This window comes from Triturus cristatus, chromosome 12 (assembly GCF_964204655.1).
Source record: "Triturus cristatus chromosome 12, aTriCri1.1, whole genome shotgun sequence".
Lineage (NCBI taxonomy): Eukaryota > Metazoa > Chordata > Amphibia > Caudata > Salamandridae > Triturus > Triturus cristatus.
The window spans coordinates 55700629-55727762 of NC_140595.1; the positions used below are offsets into that span (position 1 = coordinate 55700629).

Sequence of the window (27134 nt, forward strand, 5' to 3'; positions counted from 1 at the left end):
TTACTATGGAAATCGTCGCCGACGTACCTGCTTTAGTCAGCGTCGACGGACGCGGTTTCTTCACCGGAGCCATCTGTGGAGTTCCTGCAGAGTGTTTTTTCGCAGGCTTTTCCTTCTGGGACGGAGGAGAAGATATGGAAACCTCCTTTTTGTCCGTAGAGGCTATGTCCACACCAGCAGCCTGTCCCTGCCTCTCCTTTTCACTTCCGTGAGGAGATTTCATGGGACCAGCCTCCTCAGACCTTTCAGAGATCCCGTGAGGGGCTTTGACAGGGGGTTCCGCAGAGATGGAGGGAGATGACCTACCCCTCTTCTTTGATCTCCTGGAGGAGGTGCCAGAAATCGAATCCTCCTCATCTGAAGAGAGAAGCTCCTTCCTGGTTTTCAGCTTTTGCAGCCATGTCAGCAACCGACCTTCTCTGTCCCGCAAAGTCTTGGTAGATAAGGTCTGACAAATCTTGCAGTCTGTGGCCTTGTGTTCCGGGTATAAGCAGTAAATACAACTCTCATGCTTATCCTCAATGAAAAGTCTCTTCTTTCCACAAGAAGCACAGGGTCTGAATAAGGCTTTCTTTTCCTTTTCGGACATAATGTCACTATAGATGGTAAAAAGTAGATTTCTAACAGAAAATTTGTCAAAAACTGAGCAGAGCTCAGTGGAGACTCCCTAGCACAACGTGCTGTAGAAAAATCGGAGGTTCTGAGCTCTCTCAGGAAGGTTCCAAAGGGTGAGGCTGTGCTGATTGGTCCTGGCAAAAGTGTGGGCTCTTTTACACAAAGAGGGTGATATACTACAAAATGAGATGAGGCCTAAGCCTATTTTCTCTTTTGTTTCTATGGTTATGATATATTTTTTATTTACCGAGGCCCCCATTCCGACGACGGGGAAGGATACTAAGCATGAGAATCTATGAGAGTTCCAATACTGGGGTAAATTATTATTATTATTATTTTTTAAGTACACATGGTATTAGTTAAGCATGTGGGAAATGTGCAACTCTGTGTAATTAGTCGTGGACCATGAGAAATGCGCAATTGATTTAACAAATTATGGATAATTATGAATTCCTCTCTGTAGTACTATTAATTGGTCCAGATTAAGCAATGGTCCAAGTACAGAATCAGATACATAAAAAGCATATGCCTCAAATGCACTGCTACTACTGCCATGCACTTGAACAGACGAGGTGCCAACTTGAGGAACTTTGACCATGAAAAAGCATCTTGCTCAGTAATTTCATGTGCTTTCTTGCTCAGTGAATGCAAAAAGGCACAGACAGGAAAAACACAACTTTAAAGTCTAAACACATTCACGTAGTCAGTCAGGAGTAGAGAAGAAAAAGGCAACAAGCCCATTTTATTCTGGAACCAGTTATTTGAATTCTTCAGGCCCCGTATTGGTCTGATTTGTTCTCTCTGGAGCATTCTTTTGAGAGGAAAAAATATATGAGGTAAATCACCACCCCTCTATTGAAGGAATGTGCTCTGACCATTGTTCTAGGCTCTTTGTGAGAAAGGGAAGTTAGAACTTGTGTGCTTTTTTTCAGCAACCATTTCTCTTTAGTTCCCAATGGTTGAAAGTTCCATGTTTGAATTAAATTGATAACGCTTACTATTCCTAAGGCGCCGTTGAAAGATCCAGGTCTAAGGCTCCTTGTTCTAGGTCCCATTTGATTAATACCGTTTACTACCGTTTTAATTAACCTACTTCTGTTGTGCTCTCCAGGTAAGTTAAGCTCTACCTGAACTATCTCTGGATGGACATGTGCATATTTCTTATGCATGTTTTGAGTGTGCATAGGATGTTGTGCCTCCCAGTTTGTTTAGGTAAAACGTTACTGGGGCGCTGTCCCTTTGTAACTTACCCTTTTCCTTTTCACTAGTGTCAAAGGCATTTAGTGCTAGCAATTTAGTATTTCGGTCCAAGAAATATGTGCTCAACTATCTCACCGTGTCCCCACTGGTCTCCGATCATAAACTTGGCCATCTGTACATCTACCCATGCATGTGATGCATCCGTGGTAATAGCTGCCAAGCGATTGGACTCTATAACAACCTGTCATTCATGTTTTTGAGTGCAACCGCTTCAGTTCCTTTTGAACTTTTCTTAAAGTGAAAATAGGTGTGGGAAAGTGTATTAAAAAAAGAACTCTCCGAAGCCTACTCAGTGCATATTTCTATATACTTTGTAATTGTGTCATGGTCATCCTATTATCACCTTTTATCAGAAATATTGGTAGAATGCATGCCCACATTTGAACACCAAGTAAAACCAGTGCAGGCACCCAAAGTAAAATATGAAAAAGATGCATTAAATTACAACTTTCCTCTTAAAAAGAACGGTTTTGACAACATAAAAAGCTGAACCAAAACAGCCAAGTTCATAAACTTTATTTAATGATTCATAAAAAACAAACATGCATTAACTGGTAGAAAACCCCTTTATCACCAAATATCATAATTTTTTTTATAAGAAAACAATATTGGTATATATTCGTACCTTACCTGGTTAAGACCTGGCATTCCAGAATCTCTACCAAATGTTGAATATGGGGGTCTTTCATTTTTTCCTTAAAGATGATGTGATAGAGAAAAAGAGTAAGTAAATGTTTCTACTCTAAAAAAGAAAACGCCACCCAATTCACACAAATAAACTTGGATACTAGAGTTGAAGTGTGAGAAATTTGCAATTACCACCTACAGCAGTACAGATATGACGTATGTAACTAAGGAAATTACACACATGTAATGCACATTTCTGGTCCCAAATGCATCATTTTTTCCTATAATGCATTGCAGCCTGACATATTGGAGAATTATAAACCCACCTGTTCATCCATCACAATAGTTACTAAATCCTGGTTCTGCATCTTCATCCAAGTCATGAATGTTAGAATAATTCCCCATTGCTATTGTAAATCTATCTACAGCCTTTTCCTAAAGCTGTTCAATACCTCAAGAAGCAGAAGCAGAAGCAAGAAGCAGTTTCATTCCCTCCTTCGATAAGAGATGACCTAAGTAGGTCACTTCTTGTCGACAATATTGCAGTTTTGAAAGAGACACTTTGTGATGTAAATCAGACAAATGACGCAACAACGACAAGGTGGCTTCTTTACAAATTTCCTCAGTATCTGCAGCGATTAGCAAATCATCAACGTACTGAATAAGGGTAGCGCCATCAGGTAAAATAATTGCATCAAGCTGTGTTTTTAAAGCCTGACTATATATTGATGGACTTTCACAGTAGCCTTGAGGAGCGCGTTTGAAGCGGAAGCTTCGGCCTCCTAAACTGAAGCCAAAAATATCCCTGCTCTCCTCGGCAATCGGGATGCTGAAGAAAGCATTCTTCAAGTCAATCACCGAGAACCAGGTGGCGGAAGCTGGAATCATAGTCAATAGGGCAGTGATATCAGGAACAACTGGGAACTGTCGCACAACTATTTTATTGACCTCTCTAAGATCAATCATGAACCTGTAAACAGGTGGCTGAGAAGGGTCAGTACGTTTCAAAACAGGCAGAACAGGACTATTACAAACGTTGCCTCTTGTCTCTTCAATTACATCTTTTTCAATCAAATCATGAATGATCGCTAGCAACGCCTTTTCACCTTCACTAGAGATCTTGTATTGGGGAATGCGTGGCAATTTAACATTGGCTTTCAATGTCACAACATATGGTGGTATTTCCAAAAGACCCACATCATTAGTACCAGTAGCCCAAAGAATATCAGGAAGAAACGACAATTCTGTCGGAAGTTTATCCTTCGACAAATACATTGGAGAGATCACTTTCCTACCCAGTGTAAGTTGTACTCCCGAAGGAGAACAATATAAGGTCACATACAATCTTTTCAACAAATCCAATCCTAACAAGTTTTCACCACAACCTGTCGTCAGAATAAGGGGTGCTTCCAATTCACAAGGTCTAACAGAAAGGGACATAGGACTAGAAATCGGGTTCCTAACCGGGGCGCCAGAAAAACCTACTGAAACATTCATCTCGCCAGACAAAGGTGCGCCAGGACCAGTATCCAAAAGAATGCCATTTCATCCTTTTCAACATATTGGCAGGTCATCACTCCAACCCGTATAGCAAAGCAAAATCCCCAAAAGGTGCATAACAAATGGCAAACAAATCTTAGTCATGAAGACCAGTCTTGAACTACTTTACTTTGATCACAAAACTCATGCAACTCCTTTCCACTTCAATTATCACTGCTTTATCTCCCATGCTCCTGAAGGAACAGGACACCAAATAAATCCATGGCACAAGCCAGCCATCACATGGTCAAATTGCCCTGCAAGTCACAAGACCTCCCTAATTTGATGAGTTGGGAATAAAACAATGACAAGGAGCCAGAAAATGTAATGTAACTGCCACATCTCAGGAACAAACAGCCAGACAAAAGGGGTTACAGGGACTGCCACAAATCTAAGGGGAATACCTCCCAATGTCACTGGACCATAATCTAGGCATCTACACCCACACATTTCAACCGGCACGTTGCAGTTTTTGCGGTTTGAAGACTCTTTTCTAAATTTGCATACTGTTCATTATTCATTCATCAAGAGGTTGGGGTCCAGACTGTCCCCATTTTCTTTTTTTTATTTCTTTTGGGCGTCGACCAGTAGGTGGGTATAGTAATCCCCCATCACATCAGACATGTCCAAAATGCAATACTGCAATATTCATACAATTTTTCCTCTTTTTCTGGCAACCTGTACTGCTCTGGAGCTTTATATATTTTTATAATTAGTTTTTTTGCACTTTTTGAATCTACTTCTTGGGGAGGCAGGAGGGCCAAATAAAAATCCAGAAAAGTCTGCAAGCTGTAAAACTACTGTTATGGATAGGTAATCTTTTTCTTTTTCAAAGTAAACCTTTTTTGGATTTACATTCTGTGCATAGATAACACAAATTTATTACTAGCACTCAGGAGGCTAAGCTGAAGAATGTTCTTCTAAATATGTAAATTATGGACATTGTGGGTGCTATGCAGATATTGTTTACTCCATTTTATTCTGGAGGACAGCGCTCCTTAGTTTTCTCTGGTAGAGTGTTCCCTTGGTTTTCCATCCACTGTTTTCCCGGATGTACTGTAGCACCATTGCATGAGCTGCACCTGTTATTCAGGATATGGAAGTAGGCATCCTTGAGGTCTATGGTTGGCAAGTCATCCCCTTTAAGGGTGGGGTCATTTAGAACTTGTGTCATGATAAACTTGATCCAAAATTCAAGGTAAAAAATGGGCTTTAAAGTCAAGTGCTGTTTTGGGATCTAAAAGCATGCGGAGAAAACTTCATTTCGGTGTTCCCATTTTGGTACCTCATCTATTTCCCCCCCCCCCCCCCCTCCCCTTTAGCAGGAGGTATTCTATTTTGTCTTGTTTACAGATCTCCAAACTATGTTGTATTGTGCTTTCTGATGTTGAGTACCCTTTTTTCAGACATTTTTTTCTTTGACAACTGGAGTAAACATCCCAGTCTGCCTCCTATAGGTGTTTGGTGTCAGGGAGCCTTGTTCAGATTAATCTTGGAGCCAGGGCAGAAACTCTAGTGGTCTGGCTCTAACCTCTGGCCCGGCCAAAAAAAGTCTGTCTTGGTGTTGTCGGATACTGTCACTGCACGGCCCTTTGGTGGCTGGCTGTGCAACAGGGGTTTGTTGAAGGCTGAGCTGATGCCACCCTCTACCCATTGACTCTCATAAGAATAGCTCTTCTTCCCTACTAGGATCTTCTTAACTGCAGGGCCCCCTGTTGGAGGGAATCATCCACTGCTACTTAAAACAGAATAACCCCAGTGAAAGACACGTTAATTATGGATGCCTGTACCTCTTGCTTAAACCTAGATACCCTTAACAAGGTGCATCTAAGGGTGACACCGGTCCACGTCTGCCTGCAGGCTGTGTCATCCAACATCTGACCGAAAGCAGCTTTGGATGCAGCCATCTTCTTAACCTATTGGAAGAGGGCCTTTTCCCTTTTTGTGAACTGGTTTGGGAGGTGTTGTATGAATTCCTGCATCACCTACAAAGGCTGACATCCATACCTGTTTAATCGGGGTCACCCTTTGCCATTTTGTGGTAGCTGATCTCATTCTTCCTCCCACCATTTATAATCTCTTTATCTGGTGAAAACGAATAGTTTCTTACCTGTCGGTGTAGTTTTGCAGCTTGAAGATCTTTCTGGATTCACTATGCTGTGCATTATTCCGCGATCTTGTGGTTGGGTCCGGATTCGTAGTCTTTTCTTTGGTTTTTTTTGTAGCCCAGGTGGGCGGCGACGACCACCATTTGGTGCACCTTCCGTGACGTCGTCGTGCTTCCTGCGGAAGTCCCACCTTTGGGGCGCCATCTTCGGGTTCTTTTTTCCCTTTCTCCTTTTGTTTTTTGTTTTTTTTTTAAACCCTAGGCGATTGCTTAATCCTTCTTGTCCATTTTTCTGTACGTTTTCATTTCTTTGATCTTTTCCATTTCACCCCCTCTTCCTCCAGCCTCATCTTCCTGGCGGAGGTGGGTGGGTTCGCTAGTGAATCCAGTAAGTCTTCAAGCTGCAAAACTACACCGACAGGTAAGAAACTATACGTTTTGCAGCTTGAATCTTTCTTGATTCACTATGCTGTGCATAGACTTAGTAGCGGTTTGTCCTTATTGTGGTGGTTGGGTGGATGATGAGCATTGGTTACTGAAAATGTGTTGTAAGACCTTCTGTCCCACTTGCGCTTCCTTGTTTATTTGAATATCCACACAGTAGTGCTTAGTGAATGCATTCACTGAAGACCATGTTGCAGCTTGGCAAATGTCTTGAATAGGTGTGTTTGCTAGAAACGCAATTGTTGCTTCTTTCTTCCTTGTTGAGTGAGGTTGAGCTGCTCCTTGTAACTGTTGTCCTGCGTGCTTGTGGCAGAGTTGAATTGCTTGTGCAATCCACCGTGCAATCGTATTTTTGGTGACTGGTGCGATGTGGTACGCACATTGCCTCCCCTACCACCAGGCCTTCTTGCAGGTGTACCCCCTTCTCATCCCTCTGAACTGCAGCGCTCCCATGGACCTTGCTGTCTCGTCCTTTTTGAGCTGTGTTAACTTGTCATCAACTGGTATGCCAAACAGTTGCCCTCCGTTAAAGGATGTGTTCAGGATGTTGTTTTGTACCTCTGACTTGAATCCTGAAATTCTAAGCCATGCGGGTCTTCTCTCGGTCACTCCTATCATCATTAGTCTGCTGGAAGTGTCCGCAGCTTCCAAGGCCGATTTTAAACATGTATTCGCCATGCTTTTGCCCTCTTCTACCAGGTGAGCCGCTCTTTGTTGGTACTGGTCTAGTAGATGCTTTAGGAGTTGCCCCACTTCCTCCCAGTGCTGGTATGCGTGTCTGTTAATCATGGCGTTGGAGTTTGCGATGCGCCAATGGATTGCCGCATTTCGCTCCACCTTCATCCCTGTGAGGTCCATCCTTCTACTCTCCTTGTCTGGAGGAGGTCCGGCATTTGTGGGCACATTGGCCCTTTTCCTAGCCGTAGCTGTAATTATGGAATCGGCTGGCACTGACCCCTGGATGCATGCAGGGTCCTTTGAGGAATGCTTATACTTCTTCCCCGTTCTTGGAGTCACTGCTTTGCATACTGCTAGTTCTTTAACAGCATACCTTCCTTGGTCCAGCAGACTAGGGAGCATGGGCAGGAACTGGCTCCTAGTCTGTTGAGGCAGTAGAGTTTCCAGGAGAAAACATGCCTTGGGCTTCTCCTCCTCCAATTTAACCCCAAATGTCTGTGCAGCCTTTTAGACGACCATATTGTAGATCTCTATGTCGTCTGGCAGTAAAGGCCTCGAAGAGTATGTGTCTACCCCTTCTTCTGGCGATTCGGCGTCGAGGTCATGCCACTCCAAGTCTTGAGCCTCCGAGGACGTCGAGTCCCGGTAGGTCTGCTGATCCTCGTCGTCTGTGGCCTCTACAGGCCTTCTTCCATCTGTTCCTTGACCGGTTCAGGCATTTTAGGAGGTTCGAGCGAGGGCTTCGGCGGGATGGTGTATTGGCTCATGCTTTCGTCGAAATCCCTTTTCCACTGCAGGATACGCGACATGTCGGCATCGAGCCTCCTCCTCTTCCTTTCCATCTCGGCAGCCTGTTCGGCGTCGAGGGTTGGAGCACTCCGCTTGGAGGTAGTTGTTGGCACTTCTTTTCTCGGCGCCGAGGTGTCCTTTTCGAGGGCATCCGTCAACGGCCTAGATTTTTCGTGGGCTCTCGCCATCTGGGAGTCCTTTTCGAAGGATCCGCTGGGCTGTTTGTCCTTGGTTGCTGTTGCCTTCAACGAATGTTTCGGCGGCAATGCTCCCTTTGAGGACTTTGCTTCGCTCCTACGAGTGTCGCTCGGGGCTTTAGTTTCACCCTTTTGAGTGCCGCTCAAGTGTCTGGTGGTCGACTACTCCCTTACCTCCTTCAACATCTTTTTGACCTCGACGACCGTGCAGTCCTCTGGTCCTTCGGCGATGTTGGGCCTCTCCAGTGGAGAGGAGGACAAGTCTCGGAGCGATGGAGGTGGCCCCTGCATGGTGTGGTTCGCCCTTCTCTGCCTCTCTCTTACTCGGAGGGTCTTGGGTGTGAGCGCCGAGCATGCGCTGCAGTCCTCGCTGTTGTGGTCGAGCGGCAGGCAGAGGTTGCAGACTGGGTGCTCGTCCTTCTGGGCGTATTTGTGGTGGCAATTGGTGCAAAACTTGAAGGGTGTTTTGTCCATCCCAGTGCTCAGGAAGCCCCCTGCGAGCACATTCTTCGTTGAACGTCGAGTTCTCGGTCGAAAAACCTTCTCCCTCGTCGTCCCAGTTACCCGACCTGTAGTCTGGTGTTGCTGAAAAGAAAAGAAGTTACTTACCTGTAACTTTGGTTCTCCAGTATTGGTAACTTTCATAGATTCCCATAGCTTGTATCATTCCCCGTCGTCGGAATGGGAGTCTCAGTACACAAAATAACATAGCAGTAGGTACAAAAGATAAAGAAAAAAGGCCTAGGCCTCATTCCCTTTTGTAGCATATCTACCTCTTTTTGTAAAAGAGACCAAAATAGAGCAACAGCCAATCAGATTAGCCTCACCCCACAGAGCCCTCCTGAGAGAACCTCTGATTTTCGTAGCCGTTGTAGAACAGTACAACCAAACCTGCCGAGGGCTGAGCTTTCCCAGGGGAGGAGGGTGGGCGCATGGGAATCTATGAAATTGCCAATACTGGAGAACCAAAGTTACAGGTAAGTAAGTTGTTTTCTTACTCCAGTATTGGAACTTTCATTGATTCCCATAGCTTGTATCAGAGTGGCTAGCAGTCAGAAACTCATTTTGCTTCTTTAGAGACATCTCAGTCTACAATGCAATCACAAAGAACATATAGCAAAATGTGCAAATAACAAAAAAGGAAGGAGGGAAGAAAGGAAAGCTCACCTCTCAATGGAAGAGGTTCCTCAGGACAGCCTGGCCCACAGCAGAGTCTTCCTGTGCCAAGGTCTCCAGGCAGTAATGTCTTGTGAAGGTGTGTACGCTGCTCCAAGTTGCAGCCCTGCAGATGTCTTTAATCTGGACCCCCGCAAAGACAGCCTTTGAGGAAAGCATGGACCTTGTTGAGTGTGCTCTAATTCTGCTCTCTAGAGGCTTGTCTGCTGCAGAATGACAGAACTGTATAGCACTGGAGATCCATCGAGCAATACCCTGCTTGGACAGGAGTAAGTCTTTGCGGGGAGCACTGAATGCAATGAACAATTGAGGAGATTTTCGAAAGTCTTTAGTACGGTCCAGATAAAATTTCAAGCACCGCTGCACGTCCAGCGAATGAAGTGCCCTTTCCGCCGGTGTAGACGGCTGAGGAAAGAAATAATGAGAATTACGGGCTCATTTAAATGAAAATCCGAGGGCACCTTTGGTATGAATTTTGGATTAGTCCGTAGAATTACTGTATTCCTTTTGAATTGGAGGAAAGGTTTCTGGATTGTGAGAGCTTGTAATTCTCCAATACGTCTTGCCGAAGTGGGAGCAAGAAGGAGTGCTAGGAGAGTAATTTCAAATCTACTCGATGAATCGGTTCAAAGGATGGCTTCATCAGCTGTGTGAGAACCAAGTTCAAATGCCATGTGGGAGGCGGAGGCCTCACGGGAGGAAAAAAATCGAAACAGGCCTTTGAGAAATTGTTTGACAATTCTAGAGGACCAAAGAGAAGGCCCAGAGGCAGTGAGTCTGTAGCGAGAAACTGCAGCCAAGTGAACTTTTATGGACGAATGAGCCAGACCTGCCTTAGCCAAGGACAGGAAATAAGGAAGAACTTGATGAGGCGGAGACAAGAAAGGGTCCACACCTTGCTGTTGGCACCAGATGCAAAAGCCGCGCCTGCCAATGCACGGAAAGCGGTTGTGGCGATATCCATGGCGCAGTCGATCACCTCCGTCAATGTAGCCTCTCCCACCTGTAGAATTTTCCTGGCCTCCGCCTTGGACTCCTGTGGGAGCTGGTCCAAATATGGTGAAAGGTAGCACCACATTTGGCGATCGTACCTGCCAAGGATCGCCAACACATTCACTGCCCGTACTAAAAGGCTCGCCATAGAGGAAAACGTTTTCCCCGCATTATCCAGGCGCCTGCCTTCTTTATCGGGAGTAGTCGTCAGTGGAGCAGAAGGATTGCGTGACTTTCGTTGCGCCACCTGGGATATTACCGAATTCGGCTGACCCATCAAGGACGCTGGACTATCCTCAGGCGCCTTGTACTTCGAGGCGTGGCAAAACTGGGTTAACTGTAGCTGGGTTCTTCATCGCCTTCAAACCCTCGTCTCAGACATGGCCGACAATGGGAATAGAACGAACCACTTTCCTGTAGGGCTCCTTAAAATCATAAAGGAAGCATTCCGTTTGAACTGACTGCATAGGAAGCTGGAATCTACTGGAGGCTCTTTCCATCAGCTTGTGAAAACCCCCAATGTCTCCCGGGGGAGAATCCACTGGATCCAGAGTAGGTGAAGCAGGATCCGGGATCACATAATCCTGCCACTCAGACTGGTTAGACCTGTTGCCATTATCCTGATCCTCGTCCGAGGAATCATCATGAACACCTGGAGGTAAACCGGGGCTGGAAACCAGCGGCTGTAAAACCATCTGGGATGGTACTCCCAGAGAAAACACTGCAGGAGCCGATGGTGTAGGCACAGTATGCACTGCAGAGAAAGTCGAAGATGGAGGAGGAGGAGCTTGAGAAAACCTCTTCCTATAATCCTGCAACATGCCCTGGAGATTTGCCAGGAGCGAAGAAGGAACCGCAACCATCTCCGGGCCTGCGCTGTCCTGACGATAATAGGATGGTTGGTAGGAGTACCCAGGAGTGTAGTTGCCCTCCGAATTAGTGTCCTGACATTTGACCAACAATTGTGAGTGACTATGGGCATAGCCACAAGAATCCTGATCATCCCCCTCAGAGTCCTCTTCTTCCTCGAGCAACAGTGCGGGAGGCAAGGGGGCAACCCTTCTTCGGGACGTCATATCCGGTGTTATATTGTAATCCTCTCCGTCGGCGATGGTGTTGAAAGAGAAACCGTCGACGGAAGATGCACCGTCGAAAGTTTATTCGGCGACGAAGAGATGGGCGTCGTCAACACTGTCGTCGACGAGACAGTCGACACTCCTGCCGTCGTCGACGTCGTCATTGCTCTCGTGGACGACACAGTCGTCGCCGCCACCGTCATCGACACCCTCGTCGTCGTCATAACCGTCGACACCCTTGTCGACGCGGACGTCGATGTTTGAGGAGAAGGTACCGTCGACGAGCCCGTCGACGGTGAAACTTTTTTCGCCTGAGATTTTGAAGGTTTCGTCGACTGAGTCTTCTGCGTCGTCGTCGACAATCTAGAATCTTTTTCTGGCTTCTCAGAAGAAAGAGAAGAGGGCTTCTTAAAAGTCTTAGCAGACTCCACCACTGCTGGGGATGCAGATAATCCTTCCCTCTCCTTTGCACCGTGGTGAGGAGATTTACTCGGACTTCGGCTCTCAGACTCACAGGGGGTCTTTTTTGAGGCCTTAACAGGACGTTCAGAGGATGGTGAAGGGGAAGCCCTACCCCTTTTCACTGACCTGCGAGATGAGGTGCCAGATGATAAGTCCTCACTGTCACTGGACAGAGTACCCTTCCTCGACTTTACCTTCTGGAGCCAAGTGAGAAGGCGACCCTCACGGTCCCGGAGGGTCTTCGGATAGAAGGTATGGCAGATCTTGCAGCCCGCTGCCTTATGGTCCGGGTACAGTCAAATGCAGTCCTTATGCCTGTCCTCCACATACAGCCTCTTCTTGCCACAGGTGGAACAAGGCTTGAAAAGGGCTTCTCCTTGTCAGACATTCCTGAATGAAACACCAGACAATTCTGAAGAAAAAATGTAGAAAAAGCAGTTAACTAGAGTTTAAGTGAGCAGAGCTCAAAGGAGACTCCCTAAGCACAACGTGCAGTAGAAAATCTGAGGCTCTGAGGTTCTCTCAGGAAGGTTCTATGAGATGAGGCTAATCTGAATGGCTGGTGCTCTATTTTGGTCTCTTTTACAAAAAGAGGTAGATATGCTACAAAAGGGAATGAGGCCTAGGCCCTTTTTCTTTATCTTTTGTACCTACTGCTATGTTATTTTGTGTACCGAGACTCCCATTCCGACGACAGGGAATGATACAAGCTATGGGAATCTATGAAAGTTCCAATACTGGAGTAACTTTGATTTTGGCCGATATTCTTCTCTTTGCGTTGATTCCTCTTCCAACACTCTGGAACGATCCAGACCCAACGGCAGAAAAAAGAATCTGAAGATGGCGACCAAAGGTTGGAGCTTCCGGAGGAAGCGCGTCTACGTCACGCAGGACACCAAATGGTGGTATGTTGATGCCCACCTGGGCCATGAAAAAAAAAAGAAAAGAAAGACTACGATTCCGAACCCAACCACTAGATGGCGGAATAATGCACAGCATAGCGAATCCATAAAGATTTGCGCTGCAAAACTGGACAGTGTGTTCATTTTGAGGCGTTCTTGCTGCCCTGCACTGGGCTTAATCTCCAACTCCAATGGGAGCAGTGGCATAACAAAAGTTTAAGGGGCCCCCCGGCAATGTACACAGAGGGGGCCCGGGCTCCGGATTTTATCTGGAGCGCTCAGACCCGAGCGCTGTGCTGAGGGGGCCCCCTGCAGCCGCGGGGGATGCTGGGGCCTGTGTTACGCCCCTGCACAGGAGTGGTGCTCTGCCTAAGAGTAGGGGCCCTTGAGTGAGAGGGATGTGTGTTGAAGTGGTAGTCATGCCTCCGAGTGTCTTTTTGGTGCAAGCGCTGTTGGTGTAGATGCCAATGGAGAACCATCCTGATCATCTTTCTCTAAGGCACTCAAGGACATCATCATGGGGCTGGGTGTATGTTGGACTCCTGGGATCCCACAAGGATCCGCCTCTTCCTCGTAGAGGATAAGCAGATTCTGCTTTCCAAAATATTGGAGATTTGAGGATGACTGCTGCAGAAATTTCAAGTGGGCTAGCACCTTTCCCTTCGCTACCTCTGGGTCTTCTTAAACCAAAAAAAGCAAGACCGAACTTGAGGGAGGTCTCGTTAAGATGGGGAGAAACGTTGCAAATGCACTGATTGTCTATCTCCGGATGCTGTCTGCACCAGCTCGAACAACAAGGATTGGTGTGTGCTCCATCACCACCTTCTCATATGGTGCACCAAAGAAAAGCAGTCACGACAGATTGGAATAAAAATGGAGTTCCCATCGGAAGGAACTTCAAACAGAGATCACTTGCGCAGTGATTGTCATCTGAGCCATCTTTCTCGAACAGTGGAGTTAGGCCAGAACAGCTACGAGTAACGTATCAATCTCCGAGCTATTGCTGAACACATCTGAACCCAAAGCAGAAAGAAAAAAAAAAGTAGTTGGATACAATGCCCATGCGTACTGTGGACTAAGAAAGTAGTTATAGCACATCTCATGACTCAAAGATTCTTTAAATTTTATCAGCAAGAGATGGCAGAAGAATGCAGAACATGTGTATCTACAGCCACAAATTGTACAAGAAGCAATAATTTGAGGTTGTGTATCAGACCCAGATGAGGCAACCTCCTTCCTGCTTTTTGTGGGTATCTTAGTTTTAATTGTCATATTTTAGAAACCCAAAGTACTTTTTGGTTTCTATGGTGAAGCAACGACTAGAAACGAACATCTTGGGGGGTTACTTATATTGTCAAACTGAATAAGAGTTTTATCAACCGCTTTACAGCCCAAGACAAATCTTTATGCTTTTCCTCATTACTTCGAGGAACTCCAGGAGCAAAAGAGACAACCTAGCAGTCCAATTGGAGTACATTAGTATTGTGACTCTGGGATACAGTACTAAAATAGTACCCACATAGGATATAGCCCAGTAAGCACCGTCTGTCAAAGGGCAAATAAAAAAGCCACACATATGTGGTAGCCTATATCTCCAACAGTTTACTCACCTTTGTTCATCATGAATAAATACTTTGAATAGAAAGTTGGGAGCAACATTTTCTCAGTTTCATCTTTTGATTTAATTGATTATTTATAAGGTCAATAGCATACATGACTAAAATGAAACGTTGAAGTAGAGCTAATCTTTGAAAGCATTTGAGAAAATCTGTGTAAATATCAAATGCGGTTTGTTGATCCATGGGTCCCAACCTGCGTTAAGAGAACATTCATGCAATACCTCAAAGCATTTAAAGATGCAAAGACTACATAAATTAGCAAAAAAAGTATCAAGTCGACCTACCATTACCAAGAATGTGTGTTGGGAACTTCATGTATGCCACAAACACTTAGAACTTACCAAGTCCAGTTGCCAGAAATTGTGCAGCTGCTATGCTGCTGTCATGAGAGGATAGTTCTCTATGTTCTCCATAATGGGGGCCTTCCACATAGCCCTGCAAATAGATTAGAAAGCAAAGTGATCTAATGAGGCTCACACTAGACCCCAGATCTACAGATTGCTTAAACAAACATTGCCTAGATTTTAGCAAACAATTAAATACCATTATCACTCCCTATGGCAAAATAAAATGAAATGGTTACTTAACTAGTAAGAGTAGTTTTGCAGTCTGAAGAGTTTTCTGGATTCACATGCTGTGCATCTATTCCACCATCTAGTGGTTGGCCAGGCATCAGGGCTGGTCTCTTTTACTCTTGCCCCCCCACCCCTGAGTGCAGGCATCTGCATGGGAAGATACAGTTTCACCTTCTGTGATGGCATCAGGGTTTCGAGGAGGATGTATGATTCCTCTCTTCCTCGAGCTGGACCCGATACATGTCCACCATCCTCTTGATTAGTCCATTGTACATGGACAGGTTGTTTGGGGGCAAGGGCCGCGCTGGATAGCTGTTGACACCTTCCTCAGGGGATTCGATGTTGCGATCCTACCATTTGTTGCGCAACTCTGTATCGTGGAGGGTTCGTCCTCCATGAAGTCAAACAGGTCTTCCTGCTTCTCGTTGCGCTGCATCTAGACCTCTGCTCCAAGGCTTTCATGGAGATGCGGAACACCGTCAGGTAGTTGCACTTTTTACGTTGCAGGAGTGCCATCTTGGCCTAGAGTAGGAGTCTTTTTCGCTCTACATAAAGCAAGCGTTCACATCGGAGGTCGAAGAGGGTTTCCTCTTCAGGGCAACTGGTTCTTTGTGTTTTGCCTCATTATCTTTTTCCTTCATTCCATCCTTTGTGCCTGCTGGTGTCGAGGGTTGGTTTGAGGTTTGGTCAGGACCATTGTGGCTCTTTGTGATTGTGCCGATGTTCAGTCATTGAGTTTTTCGATGTAGAGGTGGTTCTTGGGGGCTCTCATTACCTTCTACCGCTTGGTCATTTCTACATGCAAGATTCTTCGTAGTTCCTCTGATGTGCTTCCAAAAAGAATCTAAGGATGGCAACCACACACAGTAAGAAAATGGGTTACTTAGGTTCTCCAGTATCGGATCTTTCATAGATTCACATGCTTGAATCATCCCAGTCGTCGTGGGAGTCTCCTGGAACTCCCACTACGACGAAGGGGATTACTCAAGCATGTGAATCTATGAAAGATCCAATACTGGAGAAGAAAATTAGTTACCTGGAACTACAGTATTAGTATCTTTTATAGATTCACGTGCTTGAACCATCCTGTCATCGTAGTGGGAGTCCAATGGGACTCCCACTACGACGGGGATGATTCAAGCATGTGAATCTATGAAAGATCCAATACTAGAGAACTTCAAGGGCGCGGTCTGCTGTCACACAGGGGATGGGCTTACCATCAAATAGTGGACAAGATTACAAACCCAACCACTAGATAGTAGAATAGTTGCACAGCATGTGAATCCAGAAAAGGATTCATGCTTCAAAAATAAAACTATTGCCAAGTTCAGAGCTTTGCAAATCATTTTGCAGAACTTTCACAAATTTAACATCTGAGGATAGAACTCAGACCCTGTAAATGTGCTGCCCATTTAATGCGAAGGTCGCCCACGTTCTCGAAGAAAATGCTACTTAACCTGTCAGCATCTGTTCATAGCCCTTATTGCTGTAGATTTACATGGTGTACATATTCCTACAATCTAGTAGGAGGCTCAGACATTGAATGTTTTTGCTTCCACAGGTCTTTAAAAAACACAAGGTAGTGTGAGGCTCCTCCCTTAGCTGGCAATGTGCAAGGGCATCAACTTAAGTTAGATTGATTTTCGCACAGCGTGAGAGTGCAGGTCTGGAGTGGTTAAAAGGAAGAAAATGGTGTGCAAGAGCAGTAGATGGTAATAAGTGCATGTACAAGAAATGTACTCTGAGGGGGAGGGCGATCACATGGCAATCAACGGTACTACAAGCTAGGAACAGATGCTTACAAGGTTAAGTAAGGGTAAGTTACTTACCTGTAATCCTTGTTCTCTTCCAGGGGTATCCTCATCAAAGTCATAAGCACTGAATATTCCCGCCCATGTGCGGGGACCCCGGAAATAATAAAATTATATATGTAAAAACATACATATATACAGCTCTGTATATATATAAACATATATCATTTTTTCCAAGCAAATGCACCTCCCATAAAAGGCTAGGCAATGTAAATATACACATCCAATAACACACATGTATATATATATATATATAAAGGTATAAAAGGTATAACAATACACCTAAATCTCTTTTTTTTGTGTTTTTTTTTAATGAGGTAAACACTCATGAGAAAGCAAAAAATAAAGAGAACAAACTGTGGAAAAACACAGATGTACAACACATTGCCAGCCTGCAGGCTGCATTGCAATATAATACCATAGAGACTAAAAAGCCCTGTACAGGTAAAAACTGGCACCGTGCCTTTAAGGCAGCCCTGACTTCCATATCCCATCATGCCTCAGGGGTGACAGTTAGGTCAGTTGTTCTTTGCGGGACCGTAGTCCTAAACACAAAGATATATCCTTTCCATAATGAATAATACACTTCTTCTCATTTGCCTGGGGAGGTGGGTGGGTTGCTTATGACTTTGATGAGGATACCCCTGGAAGAGAACTAGGATTACAGGTAAGTAACTTACCCTTCTCTTCCAGGGGATCCTCATCAATAGTCATAAGCACTGAATAGAGTAGCAAGCTCCCCTTCCACCTGCAGGCAAATGAAACTAAGGTTGTATCACCCATGGAGAAAGAGAATCATGAAAATGATTAAGCATGGAACAGATTCCTCAAGGAGGCTTGTCCTACTTGAGTGTCTGCTCTGGTGTCCGAATCCAGACAATAATGCCTGGTAAAAGTGTGGACAGATCTCCAAGTGGCTGCCTTGCAGATCTCGGAGAGTGGGACATTGAGAAAAGCCGCGGTAGCCGCTTTTCCTCTTGTCGAATGCGCTTTAGGGCGCGCCCCCAATGGTTTCTGAGCCAGTTGGTAGGCCAATGTAATACTTGAAACAATCCACCTAGCAATGGAACGTTTGGATGCAGCAAAGCCCATACGGACAACCCCATAGTTCACAAACAATTGATCAGATTTCCTGACATTCTTAGTCCTATCTAGGTAGAATTTTAGGACCCTTTTGACATCTAGAGAATGCAACGCCCTCTCTGCCGGAGAGGAGGGGTTGGGAAAAAAGGTTGGTAAGGAGATGGCTTGGTTTACATGAAACTCCGATACCACCTTGGGTAGGAACGAAGGATGAGTTCTCATCACCACCCTATTTTGATGAAAAATAGTGTAGGGCTCTTTAGAACAGAGGGCCTGTATCTCACTGACCCTCCGTGCTGAAGTGATGGCTATTAAAAATGCTGTCTTCCATGTGAGGTGCTGTAGGGTAGCCTTATGAATAGGCTCAAAAGGAGAACCCATGAGCTTCGACAGAACCAAGTTTAGCTCCCAGGAAGGAGAGGGAGGTCTAACAGGGGGATAGACTTTCTTGAGTCCTTGCAAGAAATCCTTCACTACCTGCACTTTAAAAAATGACTGCTGTGAAGGCGAACGCCTGTATGCTGTTATGGCTGCTAGGTGAACCTTTATGGATGAAAATTTCAACCCTGCCCTCGCTAAATATAGAAGATAGGGCAAAATTACATCCTCCTGGCATTTAGTGGGATCATAATGATGCTGAGCACACCATATATAAAATCTTTTCCACTTACAGAAGTAGGAGTGTCTTGTCGAAGGCCTCCTGGCTTCCTTCAGTATGGACATACACTCTTGAGGGAGGCTCAGATGGCCATACTGGAGGACTTCAGGAGCCATGCTGTTAAGCTCAGCGAGGGAAGGCTGGGATGGTAAATCTTCCCCTGCATCTTGGATAACAAGTCCGGCCTGCACGGCAGCCGCTTGTGGGGTCGGATCGACATGTGTAGGAGATCCGTGTACCACCACTGCCTCGGCCAGTCCGGTGCTATGAGGATCATCTTGGCAGATTAATTCTGCAACTTGGTCACCACCTTGGGGATTAGTGGGAGAGGCGGAAAAGCGTACACAAATGTCATTGACCAATTGATCAAAAGGGCATTCCCTAGGGATCCTGGTCGATGGTATCTTGAGGCGAAGCCTCGGCATTTTGTGTTTTGCTCGTCCGCGAAAAGGTCCACTTGCGGACGCCCCCATTCCCCGAAGATGTCGTTGATTACCCAGTCCTCTGGCTCTTGAAAATGCCGACTGAGTAAGTCTGCTTGCACGTTGAGTTCTCCTGGTAGGTGCACCGCTTTCAATGAGATGTTCCTTGCTAGGATCCAGTGCCACAGGGACTGAGCTTCCAGCGAGAGCGTTCTGGATCGAGTACCCCCCTGCTTGTTCAGGTAGTACATTGTGGTGGTATTGTCCGTCTGCACTAGAATGGTACTCGTCGTGATCGCAGGCAGGAACGCTTTGAGGGCTAGGTGGACTGCCCTGAGCTCCAGCATGTTGATGTGGTACAACTGCTCGCTGCTGGACCACTGTCCCTGAGTTTGCAGAGTCCCAAAATGCGCACCCCATCCCTGAAGGGAAGCGTCGGTGATTAAGGTCTGAGTTGGGGGCTCTTGATGGAAGGGGATCCCCACTTGTAGATTCCTTGGCTTCAGCCACCACTTGACTGACTGTTTGGCTGCAGAGGAGAGGCAAACCTTTTCTTCCCACAGGGAGTTCCTTTGATCCCATTTGTCCTCGAGATCTTGCTGAAGAGGACGCATCCTTAGCCTGGCATTGGGCACTAGGAAGATGCAGGATGCCATGGCCCCTAGTAGAGAAGAGATTTGCCTTGCCGACGACAGATTGTTGGTTATAATCTGCCTGCCTTTTAGCATAATGGATGACTGTCTTTCCTCCGAAGGAAACACTTTTCCTACTACGGAGTCTATAGTTGCGCCCAGGTAGTGGATCCTCTGCGTTGGTGTAAAATTGGACTTTTTGGCATTCACTCTGAGACCCAACTTGCAACATAAGTTCAGGCATAGCGACAGCTGTGACCGCACATTCTGTGGTGATGAGCCCTTTATTAGCCAGTCGTCTAGGTAGGGATAGACGAAGACTCCTGCGCGCCTCAGAGCAGCCGCTACTACTGCCACGCATTTTGTGAATACTCAAGGAGCTGACTTCAGGCCAAATGGGAGGACTTTGAACTGATAGTGAGAGTTGCCTACCACAAACCTGAGAAATTTTCGATGATTCCTTAGGATGGGAATATGGAAATATGCATCCTGAAGGTCCAATGAACACATCCAATCGCCCATCCGGAGAAGAGGATATATTTGGTGGAGCGCCAGCATGCGAAATTTTTCCTTTCTTATGTGTTTGTTCAGTATCCGTAGGTCTAAAATGGGTCTGAACTCTACCTTCACACTCCTCTTTTGTATGAGAAAGTATCTGGAGTAAACTCCCTTTCCTCTTTGGTTTATGGGCACTTTCTCTATTGCAGATTTGAGTAGAAGCGTCGCTACCTCTTCTCTGAGCTGCTTTAGATGCTGGGATGAATTGACAGGAGGAATCGATGGGGGGTGACTTCTGAAACGAAGCGAGTACCCATGACGCAGTATATTCAGTACCCACTTGTCCTTTGTGATGGACTGCCACTCTGGAAGATGATTTGCAACACTTCCTCCCACCGGAGCGGTGGACAGCATCGGAGGAAGCGGCTTCTCATTGCTTCCCCGGAGCTTTGTTTCCAGCATTAGACTGCCTGTTACCCCATCCCCTGGATGGTTTGCGGGACTGGTATTGCTGTTTCTTTTGACCTTGCTGGTCCTGGTTCTTTTGCCAATGAGGGGTTTGAACCCTCTGTTGGTAATTGCGCCTGTCATTTCCCTTGCGGCGTCGAAACTCTTTTCTCTTTTCAAGCCCGACGGCTTTCATGGTCTCCAGCTCTGCCTTCATACGGGCCATTTCCTCATCTGCATGGGACCCAAAAAGAGAACTACCGGAGAAAGGCAGATTTAATATTCTTGCCTGCGCTTCCGGTTTCAAGGCCGTCAATCTAAGCCAAGATGATCTTCTGGCTGTGACTCCGTGTGCATATTCATGCGCTGCCAGTGTTGCCCCGTCCGCCGCTGCACTTATGATCTGGTTAGAAACCAGACTCCCCTCATGCAAAATCTCTTCAAAGTCCCGTCTGTCCTCTGATGGAACTTTGTCAATGAACCTCTGGAGAGAGTCCCATAATGACCTATCATAGCGCCCCAGAAGCGCCGAGGCACTCGCCACCTTTAAGCTTGAGGATGCTGAGCCGCAAACTTTCCTCCCCCAGGAGTCTTGTGTCTTACTGTCCTTATCTGGTGGTACCGTTGAAGACCCAGCTACTGCATGTGTCTTCCTGGCAGCGGCGGTGATGACAGAGTCCGGTGGAGGATCTGATTTAAGGAATAGAGGATCCTACGGAGCTGGACGGTACTTTTTTAGAATTCTCGCCGGCGCCGTTTTGGTGGTTGCTGGTGTGAGAAAGATATCCATTACCGGTTGTAACAAACCGGGGACTAATGGCAATAACGGGCGTGACACTGTGCATTCATGAAGAGTTTCAAAGATTATGGATGAAGTGGTCTCCTGAACCGGCATAGGGATATTTAATTTTGTAGCTCCTCTACACAACACTTCCTGAAACGTAGAAATATCATCTACCGGAGATACCCGAGAGGGTGGCGTCTCCGAGAGTGTCGGTGAATAATCCCTTTTGGATGATCTGGAAGAAGGGGAGGTAGAAGGGGTTCTACGGCGCCTTTTCTCTGATCTGGTCGACCCTCTTCTGCGGGAGGGAGACCTGGATCGCCTTCTTGGTGCTCGAGAGTGACTTCGGGATTCTCTTTCTCGAGATCTTGGTCTGATCGGTGTCGCTGGGAATACCACGCCCCTTATTCTTGTTAGTGATGCCTTTATTGCGTCTGGCATAGCAGGGTCCTGAGGCATCTCCCTTACGGGACTTTGAGGTACCGCATTGTCCTCCTCCTGCGAACTTTCTCTTGCAGGTACTGGAGATTGATGCACAAGCTCTGGCGATTCGGATCTTGAACCTGAGCCCTCTGATCCTGAAGGCGAGATAGATATGAGACGCGGTGACTCAGGAGTTGTATATATCAGTCTATGAGGAGATTTTCGCCTTGAGATTGGTCGAATCGTGAGGCGAACATGTGACACCTCCTGCGTACCCTCAACAGAGGGCTGCCTCGACGGTGATAGGCCTATCACCGGAGATCTTTGACTCGAATCTTCGAGGCTCCGAGCTTCTTGTCTCGACGTCGAGACTATCTTCGACGGAGGCTTCATGTACCTCACCAAAGCTTTGGAGACCTGTGAGGACGGAGGCCTCTGCCTCGACGTCGACTCCGACGGAGGCCTCTGCCTCGACGTCGACTCCGACGGAGGCCTCTGCCTCGACGTCGACTCCGACGGAGGCCTCTGCCTCGACGTCGACTCCGACGGAGGCCTCTGCCTCGACGTCGACTCCGACGGAGGCCTCTGCCTCGACGTCGACTCCGACGGAGGCCTCTGCCTCGACGTCGACTCCGACGGAGGCCTCTGCCTCGACGTCGACTCCGACGGAGGCCTCTGCCTCGACGTCGACTCCGACGGAGGCCTCTGCCTCGACGTCGACTCCGACGGAGGCTCCTGCCTCGACGTCGGCCCTGACGGAGGTGTCTGCCTCGACGTCACTCCTGACGGAGACTTCTGTCTCGACGTCGAATGCTCCGACGACGTCGAAAGCCTCTTCGCCGTCGAACGATGTTTCCTCGACGGCGATCTTGATCTTGACGGCGATCTTGGTCTCGACGTCGACTGTACTTCTTGCGACGTCGACTGATGTCTCGCCGACCTCGACGTCGAACGATGTCTTTCCTTCGACGACGAACGATATCTTTGTGCAGACGTCGATCGATCTTCTCTTGATGTCGACAGATGCTTTTTCGACGTTGAACTGTGGCGCAAAGTCCTCGACGCCGAGCCTTTAGACGCCGTCGACGTCGAACGCATCCGCTTCGACGCTGAATCTAAAGTCGACGATGATTCTCTCTTTGCAGCATGACTTCCCCTTGACTCCTCACCTCTCAGCGACGATCCCGCCGCTGGAGTCTTCGACGCCGAGCCCGACGTCGATGGGGAGCAAACAGGGACCAACTGCTTCGACGTCGACCGTTCTGCTAGGCCGTACAGCCTAATCCTCTCTCTCGCCTTTAAAGTCCTTTTGGAAAGGTCTTCACAATGATGGCATGTTGCTGGAGAGTGAGAGTCCGGCAGACAGATAATACACACCTCATGTGTGTCTGAAGCAGCCTTCTTTTTTCCACAAGATGGACATGGAACAAATAAAGAAGGCATTTTTCTGACAAAATAGCAAAAAAAATCAGTCAGAAAAACACAGGATACTAACTTCCTCTCAGATGTTATAAGAAGAAGTCCAAAAAATCTTAAAGTTGTAATAATTCTTGACTAAAGAGTCAAAAATGAAGAGAGCTGAATTCCAGGGTCCTGACTGAAGGAGCCGGAAAGAACAACTGACCTAACTGTCACCCCTGAGGCATGATGGGATATGGAAGTCAGGGCTGCCTTAAAGGCACGGTGCCAGTTTTTACCTGTACAGGGCTTTTTAGTCTCTATGGTATTATATTGCAATGCAGCCTGCAGGCTGGCAATGTGTTGTACATCTGTGTTTTTCCACAGTTTGTTCTCTTTATTTTTTGCTTTCTCATGAGTGTTTACCTCATAAAAAAAAAAAAAAAAAAAGAGATTTAGGTGTATTGTTATACCTATATATATATATATATATATATATATATATATATATATATATATATATATATATATATATATATATATATGTGTGTGTTATTGGATGTGTATATTTACATTGCCTAGCCTTTTATGGGAGTTGCATTTGCTTGGAAAAAATGATATATGTTTATATATATACAGAGCTGTATATATGTATGTTTTTACATATATAATTTTATTATTTCCGGGGTCCCCGCACATTGGCAGGAATATTCAGTGCTTATGACTATTGATGAGGATCCCCTGGAAGAGAACCATTCTTTCCTCGCAGCTTGTGTGGCTGTAGATACAACTGCTCTACATAGATTGTAAAGTCGTACTCCTCAATCTGCAGGCTAGTCAATGGATGATGCACATGTCTCAAAACACAGTTCTTAGTACTGTTTGGCCAACTCGGGCTTGTTGACATGTAAGAATATCCACAAAGTAAAGCTTCGTAAAAGTGCCGGTGGTTGACCACGTCGCTACATGTCGGATCTGGGTATATTCCCTAAAAAAGCCATGTTTGCCCCATTCTTCTTAGCAGAGTGTAGTATAGCAAGAGTAGGAAAGCACCCTTTTGACTTTTTTTTTGATAAGCAAATTTTTATTTTTGCAAATAAATAAACAAAAATACATGGACAACCGTCCAAACAAACTGGCATCAAAAGACATTGGATACATTCAGTGACCATCAGCAGCACAACCCCCCGTCCCTTCCCCAACCACGTCGCTCCCCCCACCCGCATTGACACCCTTAAATTATACCCCCCAGCCACTTACCCCACACTCTGCGAACCTTCTTGGGGCAGCCCCGCGCCGAGTACGTTCGTGCGTTCCTGCGTCGTGCACCAGTCCACCCCCCTCCTCCACGCAGCACATTTGGGGGGGGGGGGGGGTCAAACCGCTTCTAGGCGGCAGCAATATCTCGCTTCGCTACCACTAAAGCCGTAGTGAGGAAAACTCTCATGACGGGAACCGTCCAGACCATCCGTTATCCCCAGCAGAGCCATTCGGGGGTCATGGGGAACCTCCCACCCCAGTATTTCAGTGAGTTCAGCCTCAATCTCGCCCCAATAGGGTCCCAGGCGCGGGCAGGTCCACACCATGTGGAAGGCACCCTTTTGACTTTAAGGCAGTATGTTTAGATGCAATAAAAAATCAAAAGCAGCAAAGAGCTGTTGAATTTTACGAAAAGATTTAGTCAATGTAGTACCTTAAAGCCTTTTTAACATCTCATGTATGAAGGGCGCTTTCCACTTCGGAGTCTGGGTGAAGGAAAGACTGGCGCCTAAATGGACAAACCTATCCGCATGAGCTTGGATGAGATGGTCTTGCAAGTTAAGAAACAAGGTGATCGCTATGAGGAAAGCTGCTTCCCAGGAGAAGAACTGTAGAGAATAGAATACCAATAGCTCAAATGGAGTACCCATGAGCCATGAGCCATGCGCCATGCGGGCAGTATATTGAAATTCCCGAGTGCAAGGCTCTGGGTGGGATAACCCTTTTAAGCCTTTCCATGAAGGTTTTAATGACCAATCCTGAACTGGGAAGAATGTTCTGTCATGCATGTATGCAGCAATAACCGCATGGTGTAGACATATGGAAGCATATGCTAATCTGGATTAGAGGAGGTGAAAATAGGCCGCAGACAAGGTCTGGGACCGTTTGTAATGCATGGCGGTCCTGTCTGGTTTCAGCAGCACAACCTTGCACTGAGTGTTCTGAAAGAAGGCTTTGAGAGCAAGATGAATAGCAAGAAGTTTCAGGGAGTTGATGTAGAACCCCTGCTGCTGGGGTGACCACAGAGCCTGAACTGTCACACTGTGGAGATGTTCGCCCCAGCCGATGAGATGCATCCATGGTGATGGTTACCTGAGTAATGGTGTATAAAAGGGCCTACCCTGTAACAGGCTGTTCCACAACTGCAGAGAGATGAATGCTGCCCTTTACTAAACAGTAGATCATGTAGATGCCTCTGGACGTGACCATTTGCCTTAAAAAGGGCCGTCCTCATTGGCTCTGTCTCCACAACTTTAGTGGGTAGACTAAATCCATTGAGCGATTCAAAATCTCTTTTTATAAGATTGTATTGCCTGTTCCTCTCCACTCAAGCGAGGCCACTGTCTGGCTTCAAATGTCACTGGTGTTTTTCTCTTCAGAGTCGGAGCCTCCTTTTCATTCACCTTCTCGTGGTTTCATTCACCTCGACTCAGCGGGTTCCTGAAGTATTGCATCCTATTTTTTGGACCTGTGGGGCTCCTTTAGCTTTTGCTGCCCTTCTGTTGCAGAGTATTTCAGAGTCAATGGACTTTGAGTTGGATAATCTTGGCTCGGTCCCGCTGCAGCTTTAAGGCATCTGAGGTCGCTTTTTCCCTTCACTTTCCTTAGATGTCTTCAGGAAAGCTTAAAGTTTGTCTGACTTCAGCATGGTTCTTGGCATAAGATCCCTACGTTTGCATTTAAAAAAAAATAATAAATTCAAGTTTTCCTCCTAGTCACTGGATAAAGTGAGTGTCCCCAAGTAAGGACTGCTTCTGCTGCACCATCGAGTAGTGTTCCCACCTTTCTTAAGGTCTTAAAAGGACTAGGGAAGGAACTTTGCACACACATTACAGCTTTCGTCTGTTTTTGGGAAGCTAAGATTACAGACCATGTGCGTGTCCTTTTACACAAACTTGTGAAACTACTTCGAGCATTTTCCATCTCCCTTGACAATCCTGTTCCCGGTTGCACATTCTGACTGAAAGTTCAAGTTTCTCCCTTGGTAATCCTGCTGAATGATTCAGTTCTTGTCTGTGTTATCAGAAGTCCTCGACGTGCCATATCAGTTTGCTGGTGCATTCACAATTTTCAGTTCTGCTCACTATTCTGTCGGTAGATCTTTTGGATACATTTGGAATTGTTCTGCTTGCTTTCTGAACAAACGGTGGAAAAAATAATCTTATGACAATGCACATGGGTGTCTGGGGCGTAGGTCTGATGTCGCAAGGGCATACAGACAACCGATCAGCGACGTCAAAAAAGAACTAAAGGGGAAAAAAAGGTACTATAAAGAAACTATTACAAACGCAGCCACTAGATCCTAGACTAATGCACATCACATGAATCCAAAAAAAGATTCACGCTGCAAAACCCACAACCAGACTAGTAGGAGTAAGAGCTACCCTTGGTTTGTCCGATAGTGAAATAGGGTAGGAATAATTGCTCATGGGAGAGTATAGATTATAATTAAGGCTCTGTTTTCCGTTTTTACAGATTTTTACAAATAAATACAGATCGAAATTATAAAATGTTTCTATCTGTATTTATTTTTAAATATGGAAAAATATAACAAATAGGTTTTCTTATGGACTATTCGCACTATTGTCAATCATGTGTGCTAGATCAATAACTATTCATGCTGACAGGTAGGTTAAAATAAAATGAAAAAGATTTCCTA

The 27134-nt window shown here is 46.1% G+C and overlaps 1 protein-coding gene across 5 annotated transcripts in view; it reads right to left on the reverse strand.

Annotated features, from left to right (window-relative positions):
• Positions 1-27134, reverse strand: part of TCF3 (transcription factor 3) — a 662804-nt gene that overhangs the window by 492835 nt on the left and 142835 nt on the right. For all 5 annotated transcript variants that reach the window (XM_085639184.1, XM_085639188.1, XM_085639183.1 and 2 more), the window contains exons 5-6: positions 14826-14919; positions 2506-2570 (exon numbers count right to left, since the gene is read on the reverse strand). In XM_085639184.1, the coding sequence (XP_085495310.1) occupies positions 2506-2570; positions 14826-14919 (159 nt within the window). The remainder of the gene's footprint in view (positions 1-2505; positions 2571-14825; positions 14920-27134) is intronic.